The 21,848-nt window shown below is 38.0% G+C and overlaps 1 protein-coding gene across 4 annotated transcripts in view; it reads left to right on the top strand.

Annotated features, from left to right (window-relative positions):
- Window positions 1-21,848, top strand: part of LOC139726971 (diacylglycerol kinase beta-like) — a 275,552-nt gene that overhangs the window by 102,475 nt on the left and 151,229 nt on the right. For all 4 annotated transcript variants that reach the window (XM_071638181.1, XM_071638126.1, XM_071638321.1 and 1 more), the window contains one exon: window positions 4,978-5,542. In XM_071638181.1, the coding sequence (XP_071494282.1) occupies window positions 5,479-5,542 (64 nt within the window). In that variant the 5' untranslated portion in view covers window positions 4,978-5,478. The remainder of the gene's footprint in view (window positions 1-4,977; window positions 5,543-21,848) is intronic.

Genomic DNA, 21,848 nt, shown 5'->3' with positions numbered 1-21,848 from the left:
TTGTACACGTGCACGTGCATGTGTGTGTGTGTGTGTGTGTGTGTGTGTGTGTGTGTGTGTGTGTGTGTGTGTGTGTTATGTGTATTTTGCGTGTCTGCAGAATCATATGTATATTTGTCAAATTAGCTGTAGTAATATATGATGGGTGTGGTGGTTACTGTTCACAATAGCTGTGCTGTGGTAGATGGAGTAGAAGATATTGATAAGAAATTTTCTGTAGTCAGAGTGATATAAACCATTATGCCAGTACAGGCCAAGTATGGTAAAATGCATTGAAATTTTCAGTTTAGTAAAATATAATAGTAGTGAAAGTAATAAACAAAAGCAGGGCAGTATTTGATAAGAACATCTCTTGGGTATTATGAGAATTTTTGGATAAAATAGGTTGCATTCGAGCACTCTCCTAAAGCAAACCAAACTGTACAGAACCTGCGCAGAGGAGCCCTCGAACACTGAGCCAAAAGTGGACCACTTCCCGATGTGCTCCAAAAGGGAACCAAAAGTTTGCATGTGAAAAATGCATGTAACATCCATTCATGGTGCAATGCAAGGAGTTCATTCTCTTTGTTTGGGATATCTGTAAGTAGTTTAAGCATATGCCAGGTGAATGACCGTCTTGCTACAAAATACTTGACCCCCTCAAAAATAACAACACGTTTGTACGCTTTCTCCACAGAGCGCTTGAACGCTCCAAATCTGGCACAGTACGGTATGGTTTGCTTTGGTGTGGTTCACTTTGGTTCACTATTCAGCGCTCGAATGCACCCTTAATATCAAGTTAAAAAGATAAGAAGTCAAGAGGTATTGCAGTTGACTAATGTGGTACAATTACTTAGTTAACCGATGTGGTATTAGTAGTAGAAGTGGTTGTACAAATACATAAGGTTTTCGTTGCATCTCCCAGTTTAGATAATTGAAGCTGCAGGGAAAGCAGTAGCTTTTGTGCTGTTAATATAGTGTTTATCGAAAGAGATACATGTAAGTAGTCATTAATTGTTTGGATTTTGCTATTTTCAACAACCCCCAATTTTAATACCATTGAGCCATAATTTGACCGACAGAAATACAATAGATCAGCCCTTTGTCTGTATGGGAGTTCGTAATGCAGTGACTAAACCTTAGCACACCACCAATTTGCATCAGCTTCGACATGCCATTTTAAAAGTAAACACGGCGCAAATGGCAGCAACATGTTGAATGGGGCAGATTGTTATGATGGCCGCATGTAATCGCAGATCCATCAAGGGTAACCTGGCTTCTGTGGCAGAAAGCTATTATTCGATGTCGCCCTGCGGTAATGCCCTAACATGCTCTTGATGCACTCATGCTTGTGTTCGTTGTGTTGATACATTGGAAAATATCCCAGCAAAGTTATGTGCATTATCTTACAATGTAGAGTTACAACTCTCCTGTCGGTCACATTATTCATTGGTCAGATAAATACTTCTCAGTCACAGGCATGTGAGAATTTGCCATTCTTTAACCCATTGAGGACAAGTCCCGAGTATACTCAGGCAGGTGTCTATGGGAAATGCGTATTGTAGCAAAATCAAACCATCCTCAACGGGTTAATTCTCCCCTGCACATGCAGAACATTATGGGATATTCTCCCATGGGGAGATATTTTTTATGACATTAAAAACAAATGTTTAACATTACCAAAGGATGGAAGTATGATATTTTAAGCAAAACCTTTCTAGTTAAACTGGGGATAATATGAATGGGTAGACACTGCACTGTACCACAGAGTTCATAGTGATGCCACAAAATGGCCATCATAGGGAATTCAAGCTCAAGGTATATATCACAATCTGACTATGACTTACACATGTTACATAGCAGATGATGACTTTAGTTGTAAAATGAGATTTCCAGACCAGTTGAAAGTTAGTCTGAAAAGAAAGAATAAGATTTTAAGAGCACAACAGTAAATATTTGATCAGAAACAGATAAAATTATGGAAGTTATGAAGTTGTGAAATTTCACTAATCTTTGCAAAATAATTCTCGAACAGGTGATATGAATGTGCATAACTATGACTGAGCTGATGATGTTATCACCACACAATTTTCCATTGATCGTTTACAAAAAATTGACAAAAATTCATTGTTTTTTTTGGCAATAAAAATGTAATCGTTAAAAGAATAATATAATTCGCGCTGAATAACCCCAGAATAATGATCAGTCAGATATATTAGGATGTGAGAGTGAGACATCATTGCATTTCAACCCCCCCCCCCAAAAAAAAAAATAATAAAAAAAAAAACACGTGGACATTTCAAGATTTTGTGTACAAATCATATGGCAAGATGTGAGGGGATGACATCATCACCTCACTCATTTGCATATTCATACTGACTGTTCGAGAAGCATTTTGTTACAATTAGTGGAACTTCACAATTTCATAACTTCTTTTATTTTTACCCAATTTTGATCAAGTTTTCACTGATGTGCTTATATAATTTTACACTTTACTGATATCAGACTGACTTTTAATGAGTCTGGAATTCTCCATTTAGTGCACAAAGTTTAAACCTCAGGGTCTGAAATGCTATTTTACGGACATATGGCTGAGTTTATCTAACTTGAGAGAGAGAATTGGAATGGTGTTTGCAAATGTGGTTTGAAACGTGATTCTCAGGGTGCAGCATTTATCTATCTATTACACAATCGCGATTCAGGTGTTGTCTTTGCACAGCTGCTTTGTGCCTTCCAACCCAGGAAGTAAAGGTCAACTGCATACCACCATACATGCCTCATCATTCTTACACAAATAATGGGTGGAAAACACAACCGGAAACAGTTGGGAGTTGACCTCGAGATATTTCAAAATGGCATTGTGTTTATCTACTCGCAGAAAGGCAATCCTGGTCTCAAACGTGTTTCAAAATCCGATGAATGGCATTTCAAAACGGCGTTTCTGAACGCATTTGAAAATGGGGTTGCGTTTATCTAACCCTCAAAAATGCTTTAAACGCATTTAGGATCACGATTCTGCCTCAGAAAATTTTTAGATAAACGCACCCCTTGATAACCTCTCTCAGTAGCAGTAGATAGTCTTGGGACTTGGAACATTCCTGACAGTTTTTAAAACCCTTTGGATTGAACATCATGTTTGTTTCCTGCCTCACCAGACATCATAAATACACTATTTTGAGAACATTGATCAGTGCTTTTTGATCAGGAGGATTGGTGTGATGTATTTTTGGTTTTCTCTCTCCTGTGCCTATAGTGGCTAATTACCACATCAGCCAGCTGCAGTTGGTTTCAATCATATTGTGTAGTTCCAACTTGCATTGTACAGCAACAGGGATGAGGGTTTTCCTTGCAATGAATATTACCAGTCAAGACTACCACCAAAGTGTGTGTTAATGTGTATATATGAATGTTTGTATCTTTGTATCTCTTGTGTTCAGTCTCAACAGTTATGCCAGTAGATAGGATGAATTGTCAGAAATGTGAAAGAAAGATATATTCAGTGTACAAATTAAATGCATAAGTAATGGGATTAAAAAAAAAAATGATGGTTCTTCATGTGCCATTCACATAAACCATGCAGGGCAAATGACGGCTGAGTGTTTCCAAAGAAAAGCAAAAAGGTTTTTTTTTTTTTTGCTTGTTTGTTTGTTGTTTTTTTATGTATCATACTTCATACTGTGAGAGTTAATAGGTTTTTTGGTCCATACACAAGAATGAATGATTCTTGCATCTCATTGCAAAAATAGATCTTCAAAACCTTTTAATAATGGATGCATGTTAATGGGACTATAATTTGGGATCAAATTGTGAAGCTGTGGGAGATATTTGTCTCATTGTTGACATGAATGGCAGAGCATTGTGTAATGAGCCTTTTTATGGTTTTGAGAGTTCACATGGGACTACAAAAGGAATCCAGTGACATATAGGGATTAGGGGATTGATTCGTTTCAATCCATAGTGGAGGTAATGAATGAGTGACAAATACAAAATATGCAATGAATACCCAGTCATATATGTTTGAATAAATCATAGCTTTGATATATGGCCTTTTTATGTGTTCGAAATGAATAATTACTGACATCAGATATGATTTCATGTGCAGCATTTTTCTTTCACCAAATATCTGTTTTAGAAAGCATTCAAAGGCACAGACATCTCCAATATGTGTGTGTGTGTGTGTGTGTGTGTGTGTGATAGAGAAGGAGAATTTGGTATCTCCAAAAATACAGATGACCATGCAAAGTATATTTTTCTCCCAATGTGGTGATTATGATATTCATAATTGAAATCATTAATTTGTTGTCATTAAGCTCCCAGTTTGACGTAAACCCTCACATGACAGATGCCATATGTGATATTATATCTTTAAATGTTTCAGAAGAAGAGAGGCTTTCCTTATTCGTGGCCAAATGAAAATTTTAGCTTTGACTCTTCCTGTAGAGAGCCCGTCTCATCTTGTCTCATGTCTAATATCTCATGTTGCTTGTTTTCTCAGAAGTAAAAATTTCAAGTGCCACATTCTAGAAAAGCAGCCAGTAACTAGGACTGGGTGACAAGCTACTCATGTCCAGTGTGCAAGTGATACATTGCACTGCTCCATCAGGACTTCTCTGTCCCTTCCCTTTGTCTCTTATGATGTTCAAGGAAGTCATCATTGTCTGCGATTATTCTGTGTATATCTGATGTGTCGCAACACTACACCCCAGACCATCGGTCACATCATACCAAAATCACCTCCCCAAGATTGTCCCATCACGCTGGGAGTCATCCTCCCTGTCACCAGTATTTCCAACTGCTGCCTCTTGTACTGGCCCATTTATGCAAACAATGAGATCAGCCGGGCAGAGATGGTTTATTTTTGCATTGCCCCTCCCACCGAGATCTCACAAATGTCTCTGCGAATTACATGTACCACAACGTCATACCAAAATATGGAACATTTATGATTGATATCGTCCTCCAACTCTCCCACTCTCTTTCCATTCTCTCGCTCTGCAGATCCGCATGATTGACCTGGATTCCTTGATTCGCCTGACCGTTACTACGAGAGCCTGTGGTTCCCCCTGCTGGATCGTCCCAACACTGAATTGCAGCTGAAGCGAGGCACAGCACGTGAACAAATTTTGACCGCGAAGAGAGAGAGACGAAAGGAAAAAAAAGGGGGAGAAAAAGTTCCCATGTGCTAAAGATCATGGTGACAGGCTACTTGTAGACAAGTCATGCGTATGTTCCGCTAGAGAGGAAGACTAAGCGAGGAGGGAAAGTGTGAGAAAAGCTCGCGGAATACATAATCACAATTTCATATGGCTGGGAGACTTGTCGCTGGAGCTGCATAGTGGGTTTTTTTTTTTTTTTTTTGGCAACCTTCTCCTCCCCCCCCCCCCCCCCGGGATTTTGGAGACGCGGAAATATCGTAATTTATCGTGCCTCTGTCGGGATTTGTCCCCCCTTGACTGCTGCAAGCGCCCTCCCGCTTGTGACCACGGAGACGGATGAGCAATGGCAATGATTTGGGACAAGCTGAGCCCAAATGAATTTGAGATTCTCTTGGACTATGTGAGCTGTAAGTACCAAATTCATTTCCATTTTCAGTTTTTCAGTTTTTTTTCTTTCCTACATTGCTGTATTAGGGGAAATGAACAACTATCAAGGAATATTCTTCATGTTCAGTTTGGAGTGTGTGTGTATTTTTTTTCTTTTTTTTTCAATCCATTTTCTCTTTCCTAATATTCAACTCATATTTTTGATGGTGATTGGTAGATATCTTTCATACTTTTTCCACAGGGTGTATGGATGTCTCTGGCTGTTTCTTTGCACACACACACACACACACACACACACACACACACACACTCTCTCTCTCTCTCCCTCTCTCTCTTTCTCTCTCCATCTCTCAAAAGTGCCTTTTGCATCCTTTTTGCTGTCTTATACAACAGCCCTTCAGAAGTCCTGACTAACTGGTTTAACCAAAACGTCTACCCGATTAGCTGATAGATATAGCATGCATCAGAACTGTTAGTTCACTTTGTATGTCAATTAAGCAGTGTACCCATTCAAGCAGTACCCTATTACGCTGAAACTACTGTAATCCTCTTCTTTTTCACCTTGGTATTTATTCTCTGAGACATAAAAGTACACATACACACACACATTAATACACACACATATAGCACTCATCATCTATATAATACCTTACAAGTCATTTTTTCTGATACTAGTACAATTTCTTTCTCTACTCCCTAATAACCTTTTCTTTAACCCATTAGCAACTGAAACGCACAAAACCACTGTTCTTATTGCTCACTAAAATGCCTAAAACCGCCTGTCCGTTTTTTTGTTGTTGACAGTTTCATACTTTACCATTTTTTGTATTCATATAGAATATCTAATTACGTAAATTGGAAGAGGTCAAAGGGCGACAAAAGTAAGTCCGAATTATTTCTGTGACACACCATTCTCTCGATAAAGTCTTAATAGGCTTTCAAATTAACATAACTTATGATAGACAAAAATGAACACGCAGAGAGCTGTTTTACATCATTTAGAAAGTTGTCAAAATGAGAGCAATGTTGCTGTACTTTCCAGGGAACCATAGGTCATTATGTACAGAATCTTCAGCAGTTGCTAAAGGGTTAACATGTTATCTTATTCTCCTCTTCTCCCCCCCCCCCCAAAAAAAAAAAAAAAAAAAAAAAATCCTCTTCCCTAGACTTTGTGTAGCTCACTTTGGAAGAGCTGTTCTGGTGAATGTGAAGTGGGTTTTGACATGTTCAGTCATACCTTTTAGGTAGTTCTCTACCAGGGGGATGGATATCTCATCAGCGGTCATCCGAACCGTCGTATATCCCGATTTCTAGTCAAATTTTCGATTTGGAGATTCTCAGTCATTTCTATAGTGGACATTCCGTTATGCACATTTTGATATAAGTTTGGTGTGATTATTACTTTTATAGGGTCTTGTCAGCAATGTCTCATTTTGTTTATTTCCCCATAGGCGCGCGTGTTAAAGGCATACGATCGTCATCCCTTATGGTACGTAAACTCTGAACGACCGAAGTTTGTGCATGCAATTGCGCAATGCCAGACTCGGTGCTATATCCATAAATGTATACTCTTCCACCTCCCTGCTGCCACTGAGACACTGTGTGTGTGTGTGTGTGTGTGTGCGTGTGTGTGTGTACTCATCATACACAATCATTGTCACTGCGTTGATTGGAGGAGATAGGCCAGAAGACACGTGACTCTTTTGGCCTCTCTTCGTGCGCATGCGCACTGAGAGTGTGCGTCCATTTGGAAGCTCTCGTGGCTCGCTTGGACAGCCATTTTGGGTTAGGAGATTTGTAGCACAGAGCTCTTGTAGTCTAGCGTGTTGTTCGCTGACCCATTGAGCCAGCGCTATTCTCATTCGGGGTCACTACATTTGATACAGAATGGGGGAGGCAGTGTGTTGCGTTTGTCTCCGTGCCGCACAAACCACTCGCCATGAATGAGTGCCTTTAAAAAACAGTGATATGCTATCCTCTACGTATGATTTGGCTGACTGCAAACACAGTGGGCGCAGTCAACCAAATTGTTGTATACATGGTAAATGACAATGGTCTTTGCTAACCGGAAAAATATACGTGTAGCTCTGTTGCGATTTCTCGCGTAATTCTTGACAAACAATACAATTTGACAAAAACATCGCATGTTACGAGTATGAATTAAAGTCTGACGTAGTACAAAAATAATTGGAAATGCCAGACACAAAAAGTGTACCAGTCATGATTGAAAAATGGGTAAACTTCAAATGCGATATTCTCGAAATATCATTCTTACACGACAACAGTTCGGATGACCACTGACAATATGTGAGAGAAAAAGCTACACCACAGTGCATGCTATGAACCACTCTATCCATTCTACCATTATCCAAAACATGCAAATATAGATTGATAGATGTCTGTAAAGGAATATGTATGCAAGAATGTATGTGCGCATATGTGCTTGTGTGTGTGAGAGAGATGGCTATAAAGAGAGAGTAACCAAGGCTATATATCTATGTATTTATTATAGATTAAAAATGAAATATCATATTTCGTGGCAATGCCAATTGGATCCTTCATTCAATTGTGAGGTTCATAGAGGTAGGGTGCCTGTTTGAACCATCAGACTCTTGTCATCTGCTTGCTAGATGGTGTGTCACCATACCAAATTGGTGCTGATGGCTCATGTAGCATTCATTGCTTTTTTAGTGTATGTGTGTATGTGTGTATGTGTGTGTGTGTGTGTTTGTTTGTTTGTATGAGTATCTTTTAATATCTTAATGTGATACTGTACATGGATATTGAATGTGTGTGGTGTGACCTTGTATGTCATCAGTAAATTGGGTGCACAGTATGCTTCACCGAACATCCTGTCTGTGCTCTAAAGCCAATGGAAAAAAGACCAACAAAAAAAAAAATCGAAAAAAAAGTAGTGCACTACCAGCTTGATGAGTTTTATCCATTGAAAGATTTGAGCTCTGCTTGTGGCTGTCTTTGCAAGTATTTTTTACAATTTACTATATTGTAATTAAGTTTTTGTGTACATGCAATACATGTTATAAACTTGGCAAGGTCACCAGACAACTCTTTTATTGATTATTTGTTTGTTGTTGCTGTTGTTGTTGTTTTTCAGTTCTCGTCATATTCTGAAAGAAGATGTAATCAGCATAATGTCTCATTGAGCCAGCGCTCAATGAAAATCAGATTTTCATTGAGCATCAATAAATCATCAAAATCAGATTGTCCTTCCAACCACTGAAGGCAGATATAGAAAAGGCAACTTTTAGGAAAATTGATTTTGACAACGTGAGTTGTGAAAACATTCATGTTTCTTATGGTTGGGAAACAGAGAATGGGAAAGGGAAAAAAAGAACAGTTAACATGGAATGTAGAGAGTAGCACTTATACACTGTACTTCAATAATATCAGACTTCAAAGGCGTAGATATTGACAGAAAGGAAAGGGATAATCTTTCCAGTTTTTTTTAACTAAGTCCCCAAAATAACCTTTTTGACCCAAATGTGGGCCTAGTGGTCAGTTACCTTTAGTGCCACATTTTGTGGGGTATTTTATTGCATTGTCACTTGAAGAAGGTGATATGATCCTCTCACTGAAACGAAGCAAATGATGTGCACACCAGGCATGTTGGGTAGATAATTTTACACCTGAATGTCATATGTTGAAACAGGAAATCATGCCCATATGATATGCAAAAGAAAGATGAAGAAAAATAGAAACATTTCAAAATCAAAAACGGTCATATTTTACCATCAAAAAAGAAAAGAAAAGAGAGACTCAGGGCAATGATGACTATTTTGAATGGCACATTAAATGGTGTGTTAGTTACTTAATATTGAATATCAGACTGTCTCTGCCACCTATTGCATGCTGCACTAGCTGTCTATTGAATGCTATGTTAGCAGCCCATTGAATGCTGAAATGAAATTATAATCTGACATGAAAGGGGCTGTGACCTTTTCAATGATTTTTTTTTTGCTAGTTTTCATTTCGCTCACTTTTTCTCTTATCAGTTACTTTAACATTCTAGACCACTTTAAGTTCAAAGTGGCTTTACTTATTTAAGTACAGCATTGTATACTTCCAATCTCATAGTGAAAACAAGGTGTCAGATATATTCATGCTTGTCTTGCTCTAAATCTATTTTTTGTATTCAGAGACATGTCCACAGTCCAACATGTAACCAAATGTATATTCATCAAAAGTGCCTATGGCATTTTGACCTTAAAAAAAAAAATCATGGGATGATGCATCATGGGATGATAACTTCGAAAAAGCATGCATTTGCACTGTATACGACTTCCATAGTTTTGTTTATTTTGTATGTTTTGTCTGTTTTTGTTTGTTTGAGAAGGGGGAGGGAGTAGGGATTGCATGCATTGTGTATGCCTTGCTGTTCCTTCTAGGGCTTGTCACAATATTCTAGGCAGGAGTGAATGTGATACATGTGCCATATATGTTACAATTTGGGCTTCTTGGAGTATTTGGTGAAAACCGTGTCGTGCGAATCAGAAGACCTCTCACATAATACCAGAACACCCTCCCGCTGCAGCTTGCATGCATTTGCAAGCAGGATCCAGCTCGAATTAGCAGGAGCTCCAGTTACCCATGCGGTGTATTATTTCATCATCTTTTTCAAGTCTTCAATTGCCATCTACACATTATGTACATGCATGCATAGACATGCAGCACACACACATACACACTTGTATGCCCACTTCAGTTAGAACATTTTAAGTGCTCTATTTTGATATCTAGGCAAGAATATTCACACAGTTTCAAGCATGGAGTGTGATTCTGTTCCTCTTGTATTGTTTCTTGCTTCATTATAGATTAGATTTCAAGGCACGCGGTCCCATATCGATTCATTGGATGGGCAGAAGTTTTGTTATGAGAGTGTCATGCAATGAAAGATTAAGACCCAAAAAGCAACAACAAACAAACCAGTGTATTATTTCTTGCTTTTCACATCTGTTAACATTTGCTATGATATAAAAATCCTTGCGGAAAGTCAGAAAAATGTGAAGAAAATACTTGTGAAGATGATTGGTATTTCAAAGTCTTTGGTTTATTGGTGTTTTGCTTGCATACTTCAGAACAGAACATACAGAATCATTGGAATTTCATTTCAGACAGCTCATACCTCCATGCAGGGTGCTACACAACTTTCTTTTACCACTTGCCCGGTTGGGCAAGCAGATTTTCAAATTTGACAGACACACACACACACTACACATACACAGATAATGCCCGGAGATGTGCTTGGCTGCCTGAAATATAAATTCCAAACAACAACTAAAGCGGCGTTCCCGCTATCGTGCAATACATTACGAACACCGTGATTGGACATTTGTAACTGATCACAGAAGTTTTGTTCAACTCATTTGAAATTTCACGTATGGATACGATTTTATGGGAGTCGATACATGTTGGTATGCTTGGATGCAATATGGTCACCATTGGTCTATTTCAAGCCATACGATCTGTCACGATCTAGTCTCCCGTTCAAAAACAATCCGATAGGATTGTCCATATTGAGTCCACGATTGGTACCGATCTAACATGATCATTACGATCGGGATCCCGCTTTGGTAGGTGAAGCTATGTTCTGATACGTTCCAAAATGTGTACCGCAAACCAATGCGGGCTGTTGAGATAAGATACGATATATTTCACGATTAGGATCAAGAGCAACCCCCATTTAAGGTGCGATTGGCATTTTCCTTCGGTGGAACAAAGATATTTTGGAGCAACTTGATGCATTAATTTAAAAGTCAAAATAAAAACATTTCTATGCTTTACCAGTTCAAGAATCAATATATAGTGTATCATTAATTTTCTCCTGTCGTGCCTAAAATCAACATTCAAAATTATCTTTATATCCCTGTTTTGAAAGGTTTAAAGTTTATTCACCTGAGTGGAAAATGGCTTTAACCAGTTGATATTACAATTATCAACATGAGATTGAATAATAGTATCATAGAATATAACTGTGGTATTTTGATAAATAAAGGGTCTTGCCCATCTGAGTACATAGATATTTCTTAATATTTTAGCCTTCACACTTCCAATTTGAGGTACCCATGATAAAAGCTTCTCTATGGTATTACATCCACATATTTAAATTCTTCATCTGTTAGAGGCATTTTAGCTTACAACCACTAATGTGTATATTCATATTTTGAAATATGAAATATCATTTTTTTGTGTGGCAACTATTATGTTGCTAATCTCATTTTGTAAACATGTTGTATGTTGTAATCTCATTGTGTAAACAGTCAGCAATGGTTAGTATGGGCTGCTGAGGGAAAGACTTGAATCATGAAAATGCAGAGTGAGCCTTGTCTGTGAGAGAGGAAGGAGAGGCTTTGAAAAGTGATGTAATTTCAGCTGTGTAGAGGGAAAATAGAGAGCCATCGATTCTTGGCGGATGCCGTTAGCAGAAAGTGGAGTATTCACAGTGCTCACTGCTCACTGCCAGGCACTGCGCAGTCCATCGCGGTTGGCACGGACCCGGTGCTGGAGAGGTTAAGCGGGTTTTGCGGATCTCCACTCCCAGCGGTAAAAGTTTGCACAGTTGCCTGGCCTTGGGTGACATCGAGCACGTTTGCTGACAGAGACTCATGAATGTGGATTAGTACCAGGCATCATTCTCTGCTTTGATCACCGATCCTCTCGCTCATTTCTGTCAATTTGCTCTTTCCTTACTTTCTCTCACCTCTCTACATCATTCTGGCCATAAAGCTCCACCTATCTCTCTCTCTCTCTCTTCTTGAGGTGTGTACCAGTATGTGTGCATATATAGATATATGCTTACATGTGGTCCCTTACCCTCCTACATACAAGTGTCTCTCTCGTTCATGAGCTTTCTTCTTATTCTTTGTTTTATTTCACACAGTTTTCACCTTCATTTGCTCTCTCTCTCTCTTTCTATTGCTTACTCTGTGTCTTTCTCTCTATGTATTTTTTTCTCTTTGTCTCTCTCTTGCTTCTTTCTGTCTATCTGTCTATTTTGATAGTGAAAGAGAGAGTATGTGTGTGTGTGAAAGTGTGTGTGTGTGTGTGTATGTGTGTGTGTGGTGCTGTTATTTTCACTGGGAGTGAATGACCTGTAGGTTGTCAGATGAAATGCAGTCCCTGATAGCAGTCATGACGGAGTCAACCACCAATGGGACTTTGTGGCCAGGATGCTGGGAAATGAAAACGGCTTCACTTGGGTGGAATCCATCCCATTTGTTTTTTTCTTGTTGTTCATTTTTTTTTTTCTTGTGTCAACCTATGAAACTTCCATCTGCCAGGCATTAGATGGTGTACCATAAAACCCTGGGCCAGAAATGATACATTGTGCATTGGTCATGGGGGATTTTATTCAAATACCCCCTTGTGTCTCTTCTGTATTGATACTTATGTATGTATGTATATATATATATATATGTATACGATATAATATATATATATATATATATATATATATATATATATATATATATATATATATATATATATATATATACATACATACATATAAGCACTGCATTTCCTTTGTTTATATTTCATATTCACCCCCCATGTCATTGGAATGAATGTAGGCCCTTCTGTATTCGGTTGCTTGCTTCAATGTGATCATCTTTTACATTAATCATTGGACAAATGAAGTGACTGTACCACTCCCGGTTAACTAGTAAATAGTTGCATGCACACACGCACACATGCACACACACACACATACACACACACACACACACACAAAACAGCTTTGGCAGCCAGGTAGAAAGACAAAGTTAAGATATGGATAAATAAAGCAGAGCCATGGAAAGTAGACAGCATGGTTACTTTATTTGAAAATGCCAGGGAAAATAATGGCATAAAACATTTTTTTTCTTTTAGTCTAGCACGATGATGTTTTCAAGCAATAGACGAGGTGTGATATCATGAGGAGTGGGACTGCAAGAGAACAGTTCTCACTCCTTACCCCCCCCCCCCCCCCCCCCCCCATTGAAGATGAGTCCCGAGAATATTCGGGCAGGTGTCTATGGGAAATGCATGTTTTAGCAAAATCAGTCCATCCTCAATGGGTTAATCAAGCTCTTTCCTTTCTCAAACATAAAACCCTCTGCATGATGGGGACCTGGTCTATCAAGTGTTAACATTAAGAGGACAGTAAATTTTTATGTATTTATCATATCTCTAGGGCAGGAGATTAAGAAACCCATAGCTATCAATGAGATGAAAAAACAAAGTATTAACCTTTCCATCAATTTATGGGAGAAAAAGAAAATACATTAACATATCATTACTGTATTTTCCCCACTCTATTTCTTTCCATGAATCAATTTATTGTCATAAAAAGAAAAAAAAAGAAATATGTGGCATTAAATTGTTGCAAATTGCCACTGGCATTCAATTCGTGTAGATAGAGCTTTCACATACAGTTTAATTTCGCGAATCTTGGCTCTCACAAAATTAGAATGCATGTGAAAATTTCTGACTTTACAGTACACAGTTTAAATCATTTAGAACCAGTTTTGAAAATGTCATTTGCATTTTATACAATGTTGTACCAACAAGATTACCAGTGGCAGTGACAGGCTTCAAAACCAACCTCCTATGCAATTGAGTTATTGATGTCAAAGCATTGCTCATTGATGCCAGAAATCATGCCCTTTTTTTCATTGCCATCCATTTTGCCGCTGCTCACCCCACCCCAGCCCTTCTGTCTCCTTTCGATCAGGACAAGCATTAGGCAAACAGAACTGTAACACGTTTTGAGCAGGAAGGCAAACATTTATTTTAAAGCAGTTTCCCTTCCCTCATACACTGGGTGAGCATAATATGCTTTGATATAGATGAATGCCACAGACTGAAAGAAGTCAAGGTTACCTCATCAGCTTATTTTTTTTTCCAAGGACACCATGTCAGGGCATGACTAGCCACAAATCTGACTTGGAAAGCTAATGAAAGGGGCAGGGGAAGGGGTGAATTTGCTGTAGCAATTAGGATTGTATTGCTTTCAGCAGTATATCAAGTTCTCAGAATTATGCAAAGAAACACTGCATGGTTAGGGATGTGAGTGGGAAATTTATGGCCAGTACTATCCTTATTTTCCATTTTCTGCTGGTATGAGCAAAAGCGCAAATGATCCCCATCTGCTTCTGTATTTTTTATTTGTGCCTGGAGAATATTTAGAACTAGCACTAGAAAACACCAAGAGTAAGTATTTTTTAGCATCAGTGTTATGCATCATTGTATATATAGTCTCTGACTGTGACTATTGATTCACAAATTGGGAGCTAGTATTGGTAGATGCCATCAGGAACTAATTTATGCAAAGATGAGGCTACATTAGTTTACTTTAGATGCTGTGGTGAAAAAGAAGGCATAAAAGCAAATATGTGTAACATGAAATCAAGTTTTCTTGTGGTCTAGAAAAAGAAAAAAAGTTGCTAAATTCGTTAAAACTTTTGAGATGCCAAACTAATATTCATTTATCTGTAATCATTTATCGATTCATCTTCATATTTATTCATTCACTCTCCAAAGTCCTTAGGTTGAAAATCGATCTATAAGATTGTGGTAAGGGACCAATACAAATTTAGATTGAGAAAAAGACGGACTTCTAAATCCATTAGATGATGATCTTCAATCTGATTTTGGATTGTTCCCTCATCTCAATCTGACAAATTTAGAGAGCATCCATTCATTATTTCATTCAATGTTTCATTCATCTAAATATGTATTTATTTGTATCTTTATCTTGTTCACTTATTTATCTCATCATTCATTTATTGGAGGAGGGGGTAATGTTTACACCATGAATGTTTTCTCACTGCTAATAGGGGAAAAGAATAAATTGGTGAACGGATAGTTTTTAAAGATGCAATTTCATTTCCAGTTGCCAAATGAATTGGGCTACTCTTGAAATGTAGAGGGCAAAAATCTGAAGGAAAATGAGTCAGGTGTGAGTTGTGCCGCATCATTGCGACGTGGATCGTGAAGATGATACGGCCAGTGGGGAGGAAAGTGGTAATTCAATCACCGAATGAATAATGCACAATTTGCAAAGAATTACCAGACAAGGCAATCAACAAGGACATCAATGATTGAGATTGAGGCAGAAAAAAAAACAGAAGAAGAACAGTGAGAGAGGTAGGGAAGATGGAATGGCTGTTCTTAATGAGAAAAAAAGAGCCCAAAAGCTGTTTGTCATCACAACTGTAGATGCTATACATGTAATGGGGCAATGATGGTTGCTTGATCGCTTCATTTGCTGGCTGCAGTGACTGTTGGGGTTCTCCGTATATCACATATAACAGTAAAAACTCAAATAGCAGTGGCACTATGTAATTTTCATAGCGATGTGTCAGCTCTATTTGGTCATGCACAAGACATTGAACATTTTCTCTATCTCCAAATTACCATAATTTTTTAGGTTTTCTCAGCAGTTGATACATTCTTGGGGAAAAGTAATAAAGCTCTGAAAATTCATTTCTATTTTGAAGTGACAATGTTCTAGTCATGATAAAAAGGGAAAAATTACATGCTATGGCAGTGTATAATTATTATTAAAATTAGTATTATAGTTATTATTATATATCGTTAGCAGAGAACCAGAAGGGGGCTATCACATTCTCAGATTTGAGCAAATATAGAAAAGTAATCTTTTTTTTCATAAAATAAAAACTCTATTTAATCAAAGTACTTAGATTTATAAGCATTGTTCTCAATGTTGGATAAGATAGTGACCTTGTAGTTTTGGTTTTTAGCATTTTACTGAAAATGACAATAATTGATATGGACACCATAATGTACAGGAGATCAAGCTCTACAGCACGATACCAATAACTCAATGCCCCCAAACTTGCGATAGTGCCCTTCTGGTTCTCAGCTGACGATACGCTCTGCCCGCGTCTGTTGCACAGTAATTCTGCATTACTGGAAGTGCACAAGTTGACACCGAAAGTGTGAACCAGCTTGACCTCTGCGTGTTGCACATGGGTGCGCAAGATTGGCATACAGACCCGACTGCTAGCGACAAAATCTTTACATTTGCATACGATAGGGAGAATTGATGCTCATTTGAGTCCCATTTCCCTTAACCCTTAGATTAACATTTTCTTTTACACATTTGGATGCTACTCGGTGAAAGGCTGGCTTTTTGCAGTCAAACCTTAGCACAATCTGGCCATAAAAAGTATTGGCCTCCATTTTTTTTCCTCAAAATGGCAGTCTTCTTGTGACCAGCTTCTGGTCTACATGAAATGGAGCAAATCTTGTGTCTTTTAAATATTCCAAGTCTTGAAATTGGAAGGCTCTTCATTAGGAAATTGTTATTAGATAATATTTTCAGGGTTTCATGAGGGCAGACTGTGTAGAGCGTTTGTTAAGCCAACAAAGAAGATAATGTGAAGTCTCTGATACAAAATGTGAAAAGCTCTGACTGATGGAATGTAGCAAGAAGAAAAGCAGATTAAAAATGCTTGACATGTATTTTGAATAGACAATATACATTGTCTTGGGCTCTACCTGGATATATTGATTCAGAATGAGTGGCATGAAGAAGAGAAGAGCGAGAGATAGAGAACGAGAAACTAAAAGGGAAAAGACAGGAAGTGACTAGAACAAGTAATCATTGTTGGCAATTTTCGAGGAGAAAGAATGGGAGAAAGAGAAACCTAGGGGAAATTGCATACAGTGCTATCTTTATGAGATGTTGACTTAGTGCATTGTACATGTACCATTAACACTGGATTTCCAGGGAAAAGGTGCCAAGTGTGTGGTCACAAATGTACTAAGCATTTTAGTAACTTAATTGCTTTTGCCTTTGGGTGAAGTACTTGTGTGTCTTGACAGAAATGCTCGTCTTGAAATGTCACTTTCAAAATCTTCCAATTAGTGAGAATTAATAGAGGCAACCAACACCTCGAGTAATCTATTCTGAATATGCACTGCACCCTAAGAATTGATAGTAGATTAACTTAGAGTGGCTGCTGTGTATTTTGTACACTTGAATAAAAACAAGTACAAAAGAATTCCTTTCTTTGAGTTGAGAATAAACAACAAACTCCTCCCCCCCCCCCCATTTCAAGGATATGCATTTCAAGTGTAAATCTTGGTCTGTAACTCTACTATGCTCACGAACAGTTGTGGGATGCCTTTTTACATATGGTATAAGATTAAATTTAAAAAAAAAGAAATGGGGAAAAGTGGACCATGCTATCGAGGAGAAGAACAGATATGAATTTTGGCATATCCCAGCGAGTGATGTTTTCTTTTCTCACGCCTGGAGAGCCCTGGAGTAGTTTCTTGGAAAGGGCCTGGGGAAAAAAGGAGAGGATGAGGGCATAAAAACAGTAAAAGGGTGCTGTTTTTCCATCTGAGTCTATCATGCCTTCTTTTTTTCCCTGGCATTATCATGACCCTTTCCACTTGATATTTTCTCTGTCAGTGTGTTTGTGTGAGTATGTGTATGTAAATTATGTATATTCTGGTTTGTTTGCTACAACACGCATTTCCCATAGACACCTACCCGAGTATACTCCGGACTTGTCCTCAATGGGTTAATCTGCTTGGTGGGATAACTACATGTGTATACAATTCATCATACTGAATTTCATGCAGTGCTCTGGTGTTGGTTATATATTGCAGCCTTCATTCACAATGAGCCATGTTCATTTATACACCCATCTGTCGATGTCAAGAGTATGACTGGTTTTGATCTATGCCAATTATTGTTCAATTGTTTTTTTTACCCCTCATACAATTTTGACTACATTGTACCCATACATGGGTCTAGTGTCTGGTAATGCAAGGGTTGATGAAACAATTATTTGCATGATTATTTCTTTCTGTGTGCTCTATCGAGTGAGACAAAGTTTTGGTACTTTACATTTTACAGACTTCCAGCATCGGTTCATAAGTTCATACGGATGAAACACAGTAAACAAAATACTGGCAGATTGTTATTTTTGTGCTGGTATTCATATTGCAAAATATTCCACTTATATACATACATGCATACATCTGTATACATGCACAAAGATACACTCATATACACACACATTTGATATACTAACTTATCTAGTAGCACTAAAATGATGTCCACCTCAATTTTCAGCAATTGTTTCTAGTTTATATTTTCAATGCTTGGGACGATTGGCTACCAAGGTCTTCTTCAAAAGCATCTTTTGTAACGAAAGAAATCAAGTGAAATATACAATTCGCATTAGAGGGCAGAATAGAGAAAGTGACTGTCAGGAGCAATGCGTGAAATATTTTGCCAGTGCCCGCCAAATGCTAGCACAATTTCATTTAAGCCTCTTCCAAATCCCCAAGTCGGCAGGCATACATACTGTATATATCTTCTCCATTTAGAGGGAATTGCTTCTTACTTCCCACAGTATGACGGCATGACAACTTAAATCCTGACAGAGAAACAGGGATCTCTCTAATGATCAATTTCAGATGTCTTTTTTTTTTTACCTTTCTGTCTTTTTTGATATCCTTTCTGCAAGGGGGGGGGGGTGGGTGATATGTAGATTGTTGATTTTCTGTGCTCTGGTGGAGCACAACTACATTAGAATGAGGTTGTGAGCTTTGTAAACTGGAGATCCTCGATGGTTGGAGATTAAGAAAATTGGTTTGCGTCATTAGGTGGATTTAAAATTAGTATGAGTATTTCTATGAGTGTATGTGTCTTCCTGTGTCTGTATGTGGATGTATTTATGAAAATGGATGTTTATGTGCATTTTTTTCTATCTGTCTGTCTGTCTATCTGTAAGTCATTGTGTGTTTTCATTCATGTGTTTCCAAGTTGATTATGCTTGGGTGTCCTTCAGCATTGATATCATGTGACTTAAAGGCATTTTTTTTCCTATAGAGATGCAGATGTATCTTCTTGCTTTTAAATGGTAGGCCATGTATATTGGGTGTTTTTTTTTCTAAGAACTATTGTCTGTGCTCATTGATGAATAATGTTTGTGCCTATCCTATGAAGTGATGCCAAAGGCATTGTGTGCAGGTTGTCTGTCTGCCTGTCCATAATTGATTATGTGGCCAACATAACTTAAGAATTGCTTAAGGTATTCAATCCAAATGAATCTTGACATATGTACTGTATGAATGAGTGGACAAAGCTTTGCCTAAATATACATACACACTCATGGTCAAAGATTACAGGTCAAGGTCAAATTATGAAATTTCACTATTTCCCCTTATATCTCTGCAATACCTGTGATGTTTTTGTGAAACTTAGTGTATAACTATGTGTATTACCAGATAATGATTTTCTGGGGATAGTTATAGCCATGGGATCAAAGGTCAGGTGAAAGTTCAAAAGACTTCATTTCTCCCCCACCTTCACATCTCTGAAATGGCTCAAGGTATCTGCGTAAAACTTGGTACATACATGTATTGCCTGACATTGATGCTCTTGGGAATTTCAGGTCATGAGGTCATAGGTCAAGGGTTATTAATGGTCAAGTTAAAATGCTAAAATTACACTGATTAAAGCTGAAATTACATTATTTTCCATACCTTGGAAATGACTCAATGTATACACAATTAAACTTGCTACAAACGTGCAGTAAAAATTACTGAACAGTGATCTAGTCGGGGGAAAATTTTGGCTAGCGGGTCAAAGGTCATGTGCAAATGCTAAAATTTCAATATCTTTTCCCGTAGTTTGAAAATGGCTCAAAGTATTGAGACGAAAACTGATGTATATAATGCATTACCATAATAGTGATTAATCTTCAATCTTGTGAAACTGTCATCTCACATTCTCAAACTGTGGAGAATAATGCAAGATAGCATATAGGCATACCAGTTGCCATAGTGACATTTCTAGTTTCTTTGTTTTTTATTGCAACTGATTGACAAATTGCCCTTCATCAACATCTCGTACGCGCACAACAGTCTCTTCTAGTCACTTTTGTTATATGACAGCTGTTGCATTTTTGAATGCCTTTCTGCAAGCTGAGAACAATGGCAATTGAAGCCTGTTGTGAAATGAAATGGTCACAAACAGTTACAGACCGATTGTGAAAGGAGCTTTAATCTTTGTTAGTCCATCATCTATCCCCCATTGGTGAACGTACATGAATGTGAAAGAAGCCTGTATTTTGCTTATAAATAAATGGAAACCAGCTGTTTTTTCGAATTTCAATAACAGTATTAATGTCTTTCTGGTTTTTGTTTTTTTCCCATTACATTGTATTTACAAGGACAAAAATCTTTTGTTCTTCTGCAAAGAAGAAGAACAAAAGAGGACATGACACTGCATCTGTGTGGTAGAAATATTATCACACCTAGGTTTGCCTGATGTAAACTGAAGAGTATGTACACCTTTACTTAGTGGTTGTAGGAAATGCACCATTGCTTTCAAGTGAAAAAAAAAATGTAAGGGTTCACAGGTTGTCCTCCTTTTATGGTCTGTTGTCATTTCACATTAATCTTGAGTGCTCGCAAACTTCGATTCCCCCACGGGATGCTCCTGCACAGGGTGCTTGCCAATGGACGTATTCCAACCAGGACGTCGCCCTATGTCGTCGAGGTGCCAAATAATTCAATCTGTTGCGCGAGCGCGATGAATCATGCAACCTTCCGTGGGTCTGGAATGATAAGGAGTTGTAATTTATCGCATCGGAGACAGCATCTGCCTATGAGAAGAAGGATCGAATACCATCTCTCCCCCCCCCCCCCAAACCAATCCGCAATGCATATTTTGTAATTGTGTTTGTGTGTATGTGTGTGTGTGTGTGTGTATGTGTGTATCTTTTGTTGATGTATTGTTTATAGTTTCTCTGCCTCCTGAGTGTGGTTAGTCAATAGATTTTAAGCAACAGAATTCACAACAGTTTTATAGATTGTAATGTAGAAGGGTGAAAGAAGAAGAAGAAGAAAAAAAAGATTTGGGAAATTCATCAGATTGTCTAGGTACGGTACTTCCTGAGCAAAATGTAATCACCTCTTTCCATGTGTTTGATCTGCATTCTTGGATTAACAAAAAGTCTTTGCTTTAGAAAGAAATTTGTCTCTGACAAAGTTGTAGAATCTGTATACACTCATGATACAGGGAAAGCTGAACTACTGTATACTCCATTATTTCGCGAGTCCAATTTTTTGTGAATTAAGACTTCGTGACAATTTCGTGAACGGTTTGATTCGTGATTGTGGAGTACAGTACAGTACTGAATGGAGAAATGTATGTGTGCAGGTTGCATTTGTGTCAAGGATCAGAGTTAATATTTTGGCATGTCTTTAAATTTGCGAATAGTACCTGACTCACAAAACTTACAAAAAAAAAAACCCTCATGAAATATTTGGCAC

This window comes from Diadema antillarum, unplaced genomic scaffold (assembly GCF_040938485.1).
Source record: "Diadema antillarum isolate AM-2024a unplaced genomic scaffold, OU_Dant_1.0 scf00000001, whole genome shotgun sequence".
NCBI classification, from domain to species: Eukaryota; Metazoa; Echinodermata; class Echinoidea; order Diadematoida; family Diadematidae; genus Diadema; species Diadema antillarum.
Note: the sequence above shows the minus strand (reverse complement) of the source record. Positions and strands in the feature narration are given on the sequence as shown.